This window comes from Cajanus cajan, chromosome 8 (assembly GCF_000230855.2).
Source record: "Cajanus cajan strain Asha chromosome 8, NIPB_CcT2T_4, whole genome shotgun sequence".
NCBI lineage: Eukaryota > Viridiplantae > Streptophyta > Magnoliopsida > Fabales > Fabaceae > Cajanus > Cajanus cajan.
The window spans coordinates 32,946,473-32,962,026 of record NC_138524.1 but is presented as its reverse complement, the minus strand read 5'-3'; the positions used below and the strand labels follow the sequence as shown (position 1 = coordinate 32,962,026).

At 30.8% G+C, this 15,554-nt stretch overlaps 1 protein-coding gene across 1 annotated transcript; it reads right to left on the bottom strand.

The window, feature by feature from the left end:
• Positions 1-10,396: 10,396 nt before the first annotated feature.
• On the bottom strand, positions 10,397-11,500 carry LOC109794711 (putative glutathione S-transferase parC). The gene is made up of 2 exons (XM_020354155.3): positions 11,092-11,500; positions 10,397-10,923 (listed from the first exon to the last, which is right to left on the bottom strand). Exons 1-2 carry the CDS (start codon positions 11,404-11,406, stop codon positions 10,585-10,587), a joined length of 654 nt encoding a protein of 217 aa, XP_020209744.3. The 5' UTR covers positions 11,407-11,500; the 3' UTR covers positions 10,397-10,584.
• Between the last annotated feature and the right edge of the window lie 4,054 nt (positions 11,501-15,554).

Sequence of the window (15,554 nt, the reverse complement as noted above, 5' to 3'; positions counted from 1 at the left end):
AGAGTGAGTGGCATGCAGTTTTGGAGATGCTATTTGTTACCAAAACTATTTGCATCAAGATATACTAATATTGTTCCGTGATTTTTGATAAACTAACAACTTTTTTTTTCTCCTACTTATTTTTACTTTTAAATAATCAATCAAATTCGTAACGTATAATACAGAACTGAAAATTGATATTAGATAGATTCTGTTTCAAATATATTAACTACTAGGGACTATAGTTTTTACTTTCTAGTAATGTTAGTATTGTTTGGGTTTCGTTGTCTTCCTTTTGTTTGATGTACCATTTTTGTTCACCTCTTTCTTTTATTGTAAAAGTAGAAATTGAATTTGATTTCATTGATTTATCTTGTGTTGGTTGAATCATTGTAATATTTGATAAGCTAAATTTCTGCCTGTTATTAATTGTGTTGTGTATATTTATGGTTTTACAGAATAAAATGAGATCTGAAACCGTAGATGAACAATGTGTTAATAATAATTTGAATGAAGCTTTGCCATCAATTGTAGAAGAGATTGAAAATGAGGGTATTGATGTTGATGCTGATAGAGAAAGTAAGAGACCTAGGATAACTACTTCTAAAGTTTGGGATCATTTTACAAAAATTGGTATAAAAGATGGTAAAGAAAAGGCAAAATGTAATGCATGTGGTGTTGAGTATGCTATTGGTGGGACAAAAATAGGAACTTCAACAATGTTGCGTCATTTGTCAAAGTGCGTGGTGCTAAAAAAATAAAAAGATAATGATGTGGGGAAAATGATAATTGATCATGCTGGGAAGTTAAGGTCTAGGGAAATTGACCAAAAAGGCTAAAACACTAATTTGGTCCCTTATATTAATTGTTTGTTTCAATTTAGTCCCATTTTAATTTTTGGTTTCAATTTGGTCCCAAACTAATTAATTGGTTTCAATTTAGTCCCAAATTAATTAATTGGTTTTAATGTGGGACTTCCGTCTAAATTATTTAAACGGAGTTAACTTTTAGCCACGTGGATGCCACGTAGATGCATACGTGGATGCCACATGGATGCCAATTTTTTTTAAAACACCTGGACCCAGAACGGCCCGTTCTGAAACCGGAACGGGCCGTTCTGTTTGCACTTTTGGTGTTTTAGTTTTGCATCCGGAACGGCCCGTTCCAGGTGCAAAATTAACACACCAAAAGTGCATCAGAACGGGCCGTTCTGAAACCAGAACGGCCGTTCTGGTTTCAGAACGGCCCGTTCTGGATTCAGAACGGGCCGTTCCAAAACTGAGAATAGTGCCTTCATTGTATTTTTGCTAATTATGCAATTTTGATCCCTAAGGTTTTAATTGAGTAATTTCAGTCTTTAAAAGATTATAGTTGTGTAATTTTAGTCTCACCATTTTTAATTGAATAATTTTAATCTCTCAAATATCATGATTGTGCAATTTTAGTATTTCTTATTAAAAATATAATAATTTTAAAATTTTAATATATATATATATATAATGTTTTAAAACTATATAATTGTTTGCTTATTTAAATTAACATATATTATAATTTTTTGTAATGTATCAAATGATATATATTTATTATTACTAAATAAATAAAATTTATATATTATTAATATTTTAATATTATTAATAAATTAATATCAATAATATTTTTCCAATATTTATAAATAAACTAATAATTTGATAAATATATATTAATATATTTTTACAAAAATATAAATATATAAGATCATATATATATTTCTAATTAATATACTTATATTTTTGTAAAAGTATATTAGTTTATCTATAAATATATTAATAATATTATTGATATAATATCAAAAATTATAATATATGTTAATTTGAATAGATAAATAATTGTTTAATTTTAAAACATTATATATATATATGTTGGATATCAGCACATATCAATCAGAATCTGTTGAAAATCAGCATATATCAATCAGAATATTCAATTCTGATTTGTAAAGATTTAATGTTAATAAGATCAATTTTATTTCCCCTCCTTTAATTATTTAGATACAGCATTTATAGGGATAATTATTTTCCAGATTTTTAGGGATAGATTAGTGTGCAGATTTATTCCCTTGTATTCTATTTATACCACTTTTGTATTTTTCCCAAATTAGAGAAATATACATTATATTTTTCTGCAATATATATATATATTAAAATTATTAATTTTTAATGGGAGAAACTAAAATCGTATTGTTATGATATTCTTTATTAATTTTATTAAAAAATATAATAATTTTGAAAAATATTTTTTTATGGTAAAAATTTTAAAATTACTTATTTTTATTAAAATATTTATTTTATTAGATATAACAACATAATTAAAATATAATTAATAATATATATTTTGTAAAATTATTAATATTTTATATTTAAAAAAAAAGTTAAAACCGGAACGGCCCGTTCTGAAACCGGAACGGGCCGTTCTGGTTTCACTTTTTGTGTGTTAATTTTGCATTTGGAACGGGCCGTTCTGAATGCAAAATTAATACACCAAAAAAGAAACCAGAACGGCCCGTTCCGGTTTCAGAACTGGCCGTTCTGGGTCCAGGTATTTTAAAAAAAATTGTCATCCACGTGGCATCCACATGGCATCCACGTGGTATCCACGTATGCATCTACGTGGCATCCTGATGGAGAAGATAGGAGGAGTGAATGTTGTTCTTCTCCTATTCTTCACCTAGGCTTGGATCTTCTTCAAGGAGCTTGAATCCGAAGATGGAGAACTCTGGAATGATGATGGAACACGAGTGGAATGAGGTCTAGACTTGGATGGAAGCATCCAAGCTCAAGCATCAATGGAAGACTCACTTCAAAGAGTAGGAAGAAGATGAACTCCCTAGGTTTTTGAGATGAATTCTCTAGAGGACTTTGAAAAGGAAATTCGGCTCTTGGCTCTCAAATTTCATATAAGGTTCAAAGTGAGTACAATAGGTGAAGGAGGGAACATATATGCATCCGAAAATATGAATACACTTGGCGCCACATGAGTGGTCACCATGTTGGCGCCAAGATTTGAATTCAAATTTGAATTTGAATTCAAATCTTGTCACACATGTGTATGACCGGTCCCATGAGTGCTTGGTGCATTTGGTTTTGATTTAGTGTGCATTTAGGGTTGAATTTGAGTCACACATGTTCAGCCAAGGTGGCATGATCCATATGACTCAAAATGCAACTTAAATGCATGCTAAATTAAACCTAGTTTACCCTAATTTAACTAAACTAGTAATCCTCCTTTAATCCTAATCTAATGGCCTAATTACAATGGCCAAACAAATACAATGGAAAGGAAAAATTACAAGAATGAAAATGAGCCCAATATTGGGTACCAAAAGCCCAAAGGCCCATGAAGCCCAAAACTAGGCCCAACTAGCCTATAACCTAAAATGCTACTCTATATGGTCCAAAATACAAGACCAAAATATATTCAAACTAGGTTAACAAAAATATAATAAGGATGTTAATAACAAGATAGGCCCATGTTGAAACTTGGTTTGGGCCTTCCAAGCCCATAGGGCCTATTGGGCCTGGACTGGCCCAATCTTCCATGTCTAGCCCACTCCTCTTGGATCTTTAAGTATGTCACCTCTTGCACTCCAAAGGAAACAATGTAAGCAACTAGTCGGATATCCTAAGTGGAAGCTTGAAACATATGAAATTTCCAAGCCACTTCCACTAGCACTACACGTGAGGATGCTAACAAGGAGTTAGATATACCTGACCAGCTTCTTAATACTCCCTCCAAGCTTTACAAATTGATTTTAAAATACAAGAGAGATCGCAAAATTTAAACTAGCCTAGAAAGCAATAAATGGCGGTTTTGGTGACCAATTAGTGACGGTTTTTGTGTTCAACTTTTCTAACACTTGTTTAAGTGTCTTAATCCGCCACTAATCCTTCAAATTTGATGCTCCTGGACCTGCAAAGAATCACAACAAAAGAGGTTAATGGTGGCTGCCTCACAAGGTGAAAGGAATGGTCACTCAAGTGAAGGAAGTTTAGGAGAAGTTTTGGTCTCTAATTTAGGTCAAATTTTTAGGTCTTAGTGTCCAAACTTTTCCTACTCTTTGTTGAGCAATGCTTGATCCTTGAGCAAGGATTTGAGGCCACTTCCAGCACAGGAAAATTATTGAAAGAAAACTAGACAAGCAATAAAGCACAATTTGGAAAGCTTATACCAAAAGTTAAGAGTAATATGTATATATGACAAGACTCAAAGAGGTTCAACAAGTAAAACTGGAAAATAAGACTCCAAATAAAGCTAGCACTCAGTTAGGAATGTTCCTAGATAGGTACTAGAGTAGATGAACAAAACAAAAAAAATTTGAAAGCAATTGGATAAGTATAGCAAAAGTAGTAGTCAAAACAATAACAAGGAATCAAGTGAATTTTCTCCAAAAACACCTCACGGCTTTTGCATTTTAAATTGTCTTATATATATATTTTTTTAATTCTTTATTTTTCCAGTCTCAAATTAAGACTCCAGAGAAGGTGTTTGCCTTTTGTTTCAAATTTTTCTATGATTCCAAGCTATAGAAACCGAGATTACAAAAATTAGGTCAAAATCCAAGTGAAAATGAGAAACTAGTGCACTAGTCTTAGGTTTTTGTATTGAATTCTTTTTGCACACTTTTCTTTTGAACTTTAATACTTTTCTTTTGTTTTAGGCTCTGTTTTATCTCTGTTTTCAGCCTCTAATTTTTTTAAAATTGAATCCACAAGAAAGAGTGCACTAGAAGTAGAATTAAGCACTTGAAATTTTGAGTCAAAATTTTTTATAAGATTTTCAATGGAAAGTGATTTGAAAACTTAAGAACACAATGGAAACCTAACTCTAAAGAAACTTGCTAGGACTAATAGCAAATTATGAACACAATAAGGTAAAAGAAAAAGCACATATAGGTAGGCAAAAGAGAAGCAAAACCGAGAGCAATATGTAGACACAAAGTTCAAAATAAAACTAGGTTAAACATGCTATTCAAGGAATTTGAAACATATAAAGACTAAACACAAACTTCTAAGACAAAACATAGATTCAAAACCAAAATCTAAATGCAATGCATGAGGTCCAATCACGGACACATACAAGAATGGAGAGGCTCAAAGAAAACAAAATATAAGCACAAGCAAAAAGGTCCTAATTCATGTTGATTGTGAAAGAAACTCAAAAACAATCAACCAATGGATCTATGGAACACAAGAGGATTCAAAACATATAGATCCACAATGAAACTTAAACAAGACAAGAAGAACATATTGAACACAAATTCGGACACAAAAAGATGAAGCACTTATCTCCTTGAAGAACCTTGCTCTTGATGCCAAAAATGATGGAGAAGATAGGAGGAGTGAATGTTGTTCTTCTCCTATTCTTCACCTAGGCTTGGATCTTCTTCAAGGAGCTTGAATCCGAAGATGGAGAACTCTGGAATGATGATGGAACACGAGTGGAATGAGGTCTAGACTTGGATGGAAGCATCCAAGCTCAAGCATCAATGGAAGACTCACTTCAAAGAGTAGGAAGAAGATGAACTCCCTAGGTTTTTGAGATGAATTCTCTAGAGGACTTTGAAAAGGAAATTCGGCTCTTGGCTCTCAAATTTCATATAAGGTTCAAAGTGAGTACAATAGGTGAAGGAGGGAACATATATGCATCCGAAAATATGAATACACTTGGCGCCACATGAGTGGTCACCATGTTGGCGCCAAGATTTGAATTCAAATTTGAATTTGAATTCAAATCTTGTCACACATGTGTATGATCGGTCCCATGAGTGCTTGGTGCATTTGGTTTTGATTTAGTGTGCATTTAGGGTTGAATTTGAGTCACACATGTTCAGCCAAGGTGGCATGATCCATGTGACTCAAAATGCAACTTAAATGCATGCTAAATTAAACCTAGTTTACCCTAATTTAACTAAACTAGTAATCCTCCTTTAATCCACTAGTAATCCTCCTTTAATCCTAATCTAATGGCCTAATTACAATGGCCAAACAAATACAATGGAAAGGAAAAATTACAAGAATGAAAATGAGCCCAATATTGGGTACCAAAAGCCCAAAGGCCCATGAAGCCCAAAACTAGGCCCAACTAGCCTATAACCTAAAATGCTACTCTATATGGTCCAAAATACAAGACCAAAATATATTCAAACTAGGTTAACAAAAATATAATAAGGATGTTAATAACAAGATAGGCCCATGTTGAAACTTGGTTTGGGCCTTCCAAGCCCATAGGGCCTATTGGGCCTGGACTGGCCCAATCTTCCATGTCTAGCCCACTCCTCTTGGATCTTTAAGTATGTCACCTCTTGCACTCCAAAGCATGATTCCATCACATCCACGTGGGCAAAAGTTAACTCCGTTTAAATAATTTGGACGGACGTCCCAAATTGAAATCAATTAATTTTTAAGGAACCAAATTGAAACCAATTAATTAGTTTGGGACCAAATTGAAACCAAAAATAAAAGTGGGACTAAATTGAAATAAACAATTATTATAAGGGACCAAATTAATATTTTAGCCAAAAATTAAAAGATAATGATGTGGGGAAAATGATAATTGATCATGCTGGGAAGTTAAGGTCTAGGGAAATTGACCAAAAAGTTGTAGATGATCTTATTTCAATGGCTATTATTCAACATGGGTTTCCATATAATTTTTTTCAATATAAGTGGATTAAAGAATTACTTATATATCTAAATCCAGAAGTAAGAGTTCCAAGTAGGAATACAACCGTGTCTAATGTTTCAAAGAAATTCCATGAACACAAAGAGAGGGTGAAAGTTGCAATGCATAAATCTCATAGCCGAATTTGTTTGACATCTGATTGTTGGACTTCTATAACTCAACAAGGGTATATTTGTTTGACTGCTCATTTTGTTGATGCTAGTTGGAAGTTGAATAGCAAGATTATTGCCTATTGTAAAATGGAACCTCCACACACTGGTCATGATTTGGCACAAAAAATTTTTGCTTTGTTGCTTGATTGGGGAATAGATAGGAAAATATTTTCTATCACATTAGACAATGCTAGTGCCAATGAGGTGTTGCAAAAAATTTTGAGTGAGCAATTGAAATTGCAAAATAATTTGATATGTAATGGTGATTACTTTCATATAAGGTGTAGTGCACATATCTTGAATATTATTGTGCAAGAGGGCTTAAGGGTGGCTTCTGATGCTTTGCACAAGATTAGAGAGAGTATTAAGTATGTGAGAGGATCGGAGGCAAGAAAAATTGCATTTAAAGAATGTGTTGTTCAAGTGAGGGGTATTGATACAAAAGTAGGTTTGAGAATGAATGTTGCTACTAGGTGGAATTCTACCTATCTTATGCTTGAAAGTACAATTAGATATCGACGTGCCTTTGGAAGCTTGGCTATCCGTGATAGAGCTTATGTTCATTGTCCATCAAATGATGAATGGAAAAGGGCTGAAAAAATGTGTGAGTTCTTGAAGCCATTTTATGTCATGACTAATTTGATTTCAGGTTCATCTTATCCAACTTCTAACCGTTACTTCATGCAAGTTTGGAAAATTGAATGTTTGTTACGGGAAAATGCCAAAAGTGATGATTTGACAATTAAAGATATGGCATTGAATATGATGAACAAGTTTAGTAAGTATTGGGATCATTATTGTGACATTCTTGCTATTGGGGCTATTCTTGATCCACGAATGAAGTTTGAAGCTATTCGGTTCTGTTATTCAAAGATTGATCCTTCTACATGTGAAGAAAAGATTAATATTTTAAAGGAGAAGATGTACAAGTTGTTTGAAGAATATGTCAAATTACATTCAAATGAGTCAAATACTTCAAGTTCTCAAATTTCCCCTTCAACACATGTTGCTTCTTTTACAAATGATGAGCAAGTGATGGATGCATTTGATGTAAGTTTTTATTTCTCAAATTTTCCAACACAACTTTCTTTATTTTATTTACATCTTATTTCTTACTTGTCAATGACTTAAAATTCTCTTATAATGTCTTAGGAATATGTTGATTATTTGAGTCAACATATTAATGAAACTGGAAGGTCTGAATTGGATCTTTATTTAGATGAAGGGAATCTTGACCCAAAGTTTTTTGATAAGTTGGATGTATTGAGTTATTGGAGGGATCGCCGAGATCGTTATCCAAACTTATCTAAGATGGCTTGTGACGTGCTTAGCATTCCAATCACTACAGTTGCTAGTGAGTCTGCCTTTAGTCTTGGTTCTCGTGTACTAACAAAATATCGTTCTTCCATTCTTCCGGAGAATGTTGAGGCACTCATTTTAACTCAAAATTGGTTGCATGGTTTTGAATTAACAGGTAACATGTATTAGTATTATGAAATTAATTTAATAATTTATTACTTAATTTTTCATCATTATTAGTTAACATTTTTTTTTGTTATAGATGGGGATAAAGAAGATGTTTCAACAGATGAGTATATTTTGGATTGCTCCATTCAAGACTCTAATGTTGTAGATGGACAAGTGACACCAATGATTTAATGTTAGATTGTAATTTCTAATTTTTAAAATTTTGGATTATATTTGAAGTTGAAAATGATTTTGGGTTGTATTTGAAATTTGAGATGATTTTTAATTATATTTGTTTTTGATGTGTTCAAATGTGCATGCAGTTTGCCTTCTTCACATCCAGGAAAATAGCAGCGCAGGAAGAGCTCACTTGGGTGTCTGAGTTTGGTTTTGTATTATGTTTTGGACTTTTGGTGATTGTAATCCAAATATGGTTGTATTACTGCTAGCTACTAATTTAGTAAATGACACATTGTATACTGGGTAGTAGTTGGGTCTTCATAGCCCATTTGTGAGCAAACATCATAGGTTCTCAATTTTATGTATTTCTGTTTCTTCAAATTATGTAATCAGTGTAGGAATTTATTTACTTTTCTCTAGAAAAGCTTATGTGCATACTGTTTCTGCAGGATTAGGCATTAACTTTGATTACATTTTTTCAAATTAGGTGATTTTTTCAAATTAGGTGAGCCAATACGTAATCCATTTTCTAAAGTTTTCCCGAGTGTTCCTGCTGCCACTATTATGTGTATTCGTGTTGGCTTCATATCATAATGGTTGATTGGTGTATTGTAGAGTCATCCGTTTTACAACATGTCCCAGACTGGAAAATTATCAAGTTGGTCTCTGTGATGTTTAGTTAACATGCCTAACCAAACTTAATTTTGATTTAATACATCATGATTCGTGTGTATGTGATGGTCTTGCATGAAAATGTCATGTCAAAGGAGATATGTGAAGAGAAACATATGCAAGAAACTGAGGGGAGAAAAAAAAAGGAAACATAATTCAAATGTATTATCTTTGATTACATTTTTTCAAATTAGGTGATTTTTTCAAATTAGGTGAGCCAACCCGTTTAGCCCACCAACCCGTGGTGGGCCGGGCCGGGCTCAACTTTTTCCAGCTCACCAATAAATGAGCCGGGTTGGGTTGGCCCACCAAAGGCTCAACCCGTGGAGGGCCGGGCCGGGCCGGGCCAGGTTACCCGTTTTGACAGCTCTATCTACAATTGACTTGGTAATGCATGCCAAGATCGTGGTATGCCTGTACCCAACTGTGTTATACCTGACGGTAGATCCGGACTTCCAATTGTGTAAGTGACATCATCTGAGTAAACCTGAGTGAGGATTATATCCTGTTTAGTTGTGACCGAGCGGGCGCATTGGGCGTGAAAATGGTTAGGGTAGTTTCGGTAGGATGGGATGTCACTTATATTGCTCTATTGTTAGGGAGATCTCATAGGTGTATGCGTGACGACGTATTAGATGATTGATATGCATTGATATCTGTCATAAGTTGCATGTATTGCATGATTGTTATGATGATGGTGTTTGACTTCGTGTTTGATGAATGGATGATTTGATTGAGATGGAAGTTCCTTTGGGACTTGAGTTGGATGCATGTGTAGTATAGATTTTTTTCTTTACTTGTATGATTGATTTTTGAACTCTAGCTTACCCTTCTATTTCCATGTGGTGGGACTGCAATTATCATACTTGGTATGGGAGCAAGTCAGGGATAGCTTGGAGTTGAGGTGACTGCTGCGAGACGGGGAGTTTGATCCTCGTGTTAGAGTTACCATTTTGAGTAATGATTTTGTTTGTGCTTGACCGGTACTAGGGAATATTATTTTTGGAATGATTGTACATATTTGGTGTTTTATTTTGTATACAGAAACTTAGTTATTTTTATTCTTACCTATACTTGTATGTATGAGTTATCCAGCTTAATATTTCTCTTAGTTTGCTAGTAGTAGTGCGATTTTACTAAGTGTAGAAATCATGGTGGGTCGTTACATATGACATACCAACTTTGAAATTCCATATTTGACTAATATTGACCTTGTCTCACAATGAAAATAAAAAATAAAAGTGCAAACACATATATTCCTAATTTATTTGGTACAAACACATTCTCTTGTAAAATAACAATAATAAAATTTAAAGATAAAATTTCTTATCAATTAGTTGATCTTTAATAGATTCCACATATTCCTTAGTTCTTACTACGTATAATTCATGCTCAAGTTTGTATCCCATGATGTCTCCTAGTCCAACCCATGAGTTTTCCTATAGTCCAAAATAAACTCATAGATGTCCTTTTCACTAGCAAGGGATGTGGACACACTTTCCCTCTGCAAACATCTCTTGGCCCATGCTATGAGTTTGGGACAGTCCAATTTGAATCTACCCACTGTCTCATAAGCATAAAAGCATTGATGGAAAGGGATTAAAGCAACATCAAGAAACCCAAATGAGTCACCCCCAAAATATGGCTTGTCTCCAAGAACCTCTTCTAGTTGCTTCAACCTTTCCTTCAATTCCTTTCGGGCCTTCTCCTGTTGATCTACCTTTGAGGCCCATAACTCACTCCCAGCTTCTTGCACCTGCGTCATAAATACTTTCCATAGACATTAGTTAATGTAAATAACTCATTTAAGACAATTCATCATTAGACAAATACTTGTTTTGGGGGAACAATTCAAGAGGTTTTGAAAAAAGGGAAAAGTTAAATTTAGTAGTACAGATTAACTTTTTTTTAAAAAAAAAACTACCTTTTTATCAATAAAATCAGCCCAGAACCTAGCTTGAGCTCTATGATAAGGATGAGAGGGCAATAATGGAGCTTTGTCCTTCCAAAACTCATCAATATACTCAACAATATTGAGAGACTCACAAATGGGTTTTCTATTGTGAATTAGAACTGGAGTTTGCTTGTGAATGGGGTTGTTCTTAAGAAGCAAAGGACTCTTGTTCCCTATGCTTTCTTCCTTATACACATACTTAACACCTTTTTCTGCCAATGCAATCCTAACTCTCATACCAAACATACTAGCATGTATATCCAACAAAACCACCTCTTCTGCCATTCTCAACTAATCACGTGAAAGAACAAAAAAACTACTAATTGAAGCAAGGCTATGGAATAGTTAGATAGGGTTAAGAAGATATTACCTCGGATATGTAAATTTATATGCAAGAACCTTAAGGGTGCCATTGATTTGGTCATTTAAGTTGTGGTCACCCCAAAATTGTTTATATATATACCAAATTTGCATGAAAGTAAAGAAGTAATAAATTTATATGTAATGCATATAGTAGTCAATTCAGCTTCATTGCTTTGAATGATTCATGACTTTAAATTGATGTCATTTCTTACGTCATATTCAAAGGTTTAATTACTTAGAACATCTTTCTATAGTATGCAATTTATAGTAGTTAACAGAAGAAGTAATTATTTTGGACATCTTTAAATAAGCTTGTCTTTAAATATTTCAAAAATAAAAATAAAGTACATAAAATGATTTTTTTAACTAAAATTAACTTAGAAATAAATTAGAACAAATTTTATAGAAGACATGAGAAAAATTTTATAAATTAATTTTCATTTAAATCGATTTTAACTTTTAAAGAAATCTATTTCACTTTTTTTTCTTATTTTCTTTTTCTGTGAGTATTTATTTATTTATTTTTTTGAAAAATAAATTATTCAAAGCCCGCAGTGTAGTAATTGATAAGTAAGTTCTCAACTTATATGGATAAATCTGCACATAACTTGTTTTACTGTGACATTGGGAAAATTATGATAGAATTATATACGTAGATCAATACTAAAATTTAAAATATTAAATTAAAGTTTATTGATTATCATAAATCACTTATTTTTTTATATTTTTTTTGGTAAATTTGTTATCACAATAATAGTTATATATTTAGCTATGTACGTTAAGAATAACTCTTTCATCAAAATTCTTTTATGACATTACTACTTTTTAGATGGAGCAAAATATTAATCACAGTCATAGAACTTATAAGAGTCTAATGAAAGAAGTCTAATGGAATTCTTTCCTTTCAATTTTTGAAACTCTAACTTAATATCCATTTATCACAGATATTAAATAAATTAGACTTATATAAAAAACTTAATACACTTACATATTAGACTTGACCCAATAATTATAAATACTTACATGTTGATTCTCAAATCCAAAATCTGACATTGAATGCACAAGATATCTCAATACCAAAACCTATAAATAGCTATATATCAATATGCTCCATTGGAAAGTCTTAGAAAAGTTTTTAAATCAAGAAGATTTAGAAGAAAAAAAATTTAGTATCCAATTTGTCCCATTCATGGATAATCCATCTTTTCTAACAGTTGTGTTGAATAGTTGTAAATTTCACAGATGAAATTGATATACTGAGTTGTGGTATGTTGTATTGTAAGTTGATGATTTGATGTTGATAGTGTAGTATATTAACTTTTGCACTTGTTATGATATTTTTTGTAATCTTACCCTTGTATGTTCTTTTGTGGTTGGATTTTGATGATCATACTTGATATAGGAGTAGAGTAATGATAGGTTGGAGGAAGAGTATATGTTGAAAGCCATGTTGGAGGATGACGAAGTTGTTATAGCTACTTGGGTGTAGCTAGTCTCTTATATTATTACTTGATTGACAACTAGTTTATTGTAATTATATAACTGTATAATTATAGTTGTAATCCCTGTGAGGGATTTACCTATTACTCCCTCCGTTTTGTTTTCATAGTCGTTTTGTCAGAGTTTGTTATTTTTTTTTCATTGTCATATTACTAAAATCAATGAGTTATTAATTTTTTTCTTCCATTTTTACCCTTGATAATTAATACATGTTTCTTGAACAATGTGTGTATTTATTTTTAATGTCTACCTAATTTTTCTCTAACTACTCATATAAAGTTAATGTGCATTTATAAGAGCAATATGTTCCCAACAAAATACTATAAAAAAACAAAAAAAGGGACAACTATTTAATGGAGTAGTTCAACAGTCTAAAAAATGCAAAAAAAGGGTAAAATAGGAAAGTAAGTAATAAATATTTTTGAAAACTAAAATATCAATGATTTCCTTAATTCCCGTGCAAAACCTTAAACGACTATGAAAAAAAACGGAGGGAGTATTTTAGATGTTGATGAAATTTTATGCATATAGATATTATTCCACATATATTTAGGCATTGTTTGCATGTTAGTCTTAGGTAACCAAATTTATGTTTTACTACTACATTTGTTGAATTGTAAAGTGTAACAATATTAAGTCAAAAGATGATTTTATATCCCTCATATTTTATAAGTTTTAAAGATAACAAACACTATATTTTTTTAGTAAGAAAACATGTTCTAAAAGTCATTGTTTTAGACTAGGTAAGACAAAATAACATTTGTAAGACGAAACTAATCAGACATACAAACTATAACTAACAATATTATTTATTATGATTAATAAGTTTATATGTTCAAATGAATGTTTTATACCTTAACATATTGAAAATTGTTGTCACATTCTGTTAAAAGTGTATAAAAGTATGAAAACAAGATAAAGATATCAAATTTCACGGAAAAGGAACTGAAAAGGGCTGCATTCTCGCTTGCATGATGACTTTGCTTTCTACTATTCTCGCTTTGCTACTCTACATTGATAAGTAATTTGATCTATCAAAGATAAAGAATACATTATTTTTAGCAAATAATCACAATTATTTCCTATGTAAATTTTATAATTAGTTTTACTTTAAAAATAAAATAATTTAAAATTAATGTAATTAATGAATTTTTGAGAAAAATAGTTGTGAAAGAAGTTATTTCTTTTATATATACTAATTTTATATGTATTTTTTTCATTTAAATTTATTTTAAAACCAAAATAATTAATAATTAATGTAATTAATGTTTTAAGATATTGTTACAATTTACAATATTAATTCATTATTATTTTTATTTTATAAGAATATTATTTTAGATGAAAATTTTTTAGGTTAGAAATTTTTGAATATTTTACTTTAAAAATATTTACATAAAAATATTAACATTTTTTTAATGTAAGATTATGTTTAATTACATTTCTTATATTAACATAATAATTAATAATAATTTATATAATTACTATTTATGATATTTTAGAGAGAAAAAAATTGTTGTAAGAGTTGTTCACTTCGCTAATGAGCTATTTTCCCCTCCTAACATTCATTACTTTTTTAGCATATAATCATATTTATTTTTATGTAAGTTTTATAATTATTTTTACTTTAAAATTGAAATCATTTAAAATTAATTTGATTAATATTTTATGATATCGTTATAGTTTCTTACATTAATAGATTATTCTATTATATAATTATATAAAAATATAAAAATTTAATTTAATTTTATAAAACTTGTATACAAAAATATGGTGGAGTAAAGTTATGGAAGAAAATATTTATTGTATAACTTATTTCCTTTATTTTATTACTAATTACTGATATATAAAGTGGATATCTCTTTTAATATCTCTTTTAATAACTATCTTCATTTCTATATTGATAGATTATTATACTTTTTTATTATTAAAAATATTAAAAAAAATTATACTTTTATCAAACTCAATAATCAATTACAATATCAATCATATCAATATATTTTTATTATTTAATTTTAATTTTATTTTTATTTTTAATAAAAATACAATATATCTCGACTCTATTAATTTTTAATAGAGACATGAATCATCAATGAAAGTATATTTAATGATAAGTCATTTTTAAATTGTATAATAATTATACTTGTACATTAATTTTTAATAGAGACATGAAACATCAATAAAAGTATATTTAAGGAAAAGTCATTTTTAAATTGTATAATAATTGTACTTCTATTTCTGTCAACTTCTTTTGCTAGTGAAGCCCGCAAAAGATGTTAACCATGATGAGGCCCATAAAGTGACCCATTTTTAAAAATACTTGTTATTATTTTAGCGTCTTCTAGAACGTCGATTTTGGCTCACTTCAGAGTAAATAATTTCTTTTATGAAACTAGAACAAGTGTCTTATTGTCTTTCTCTCTCTCTCTATTCATGCTTTTGTAGCCACAACACTTTTAGCTTCTTTCACTATCCAATTCAGGCCCTGAATTCCCTAGATTAAAGATGTGTTACTTTTAGAGTGAGCTTAATTATGTCGTTTCACAAATCTTTTTTTTTTTTTTTTTTTTGCA

What these genes read in the sequence shown, in the direction of transcription:
- LOC109794711 (XM_020354155.3), bottom strand. Translation starts at nt 11,406, where the DNA reads ATGGCAGAAGAGGTGGTTTTGTTGGATATACATGCTAGTATGTTTGGT. An exon ending in CTGATTTTATTGATAAAAAG is followed by an intron (nt 10,924 to 11,091) that starts GTAGTTTTTTTT and finishes TTTATGACGCAG; the next exon opens with GTGCAAGAAGCTGGGAGTGA.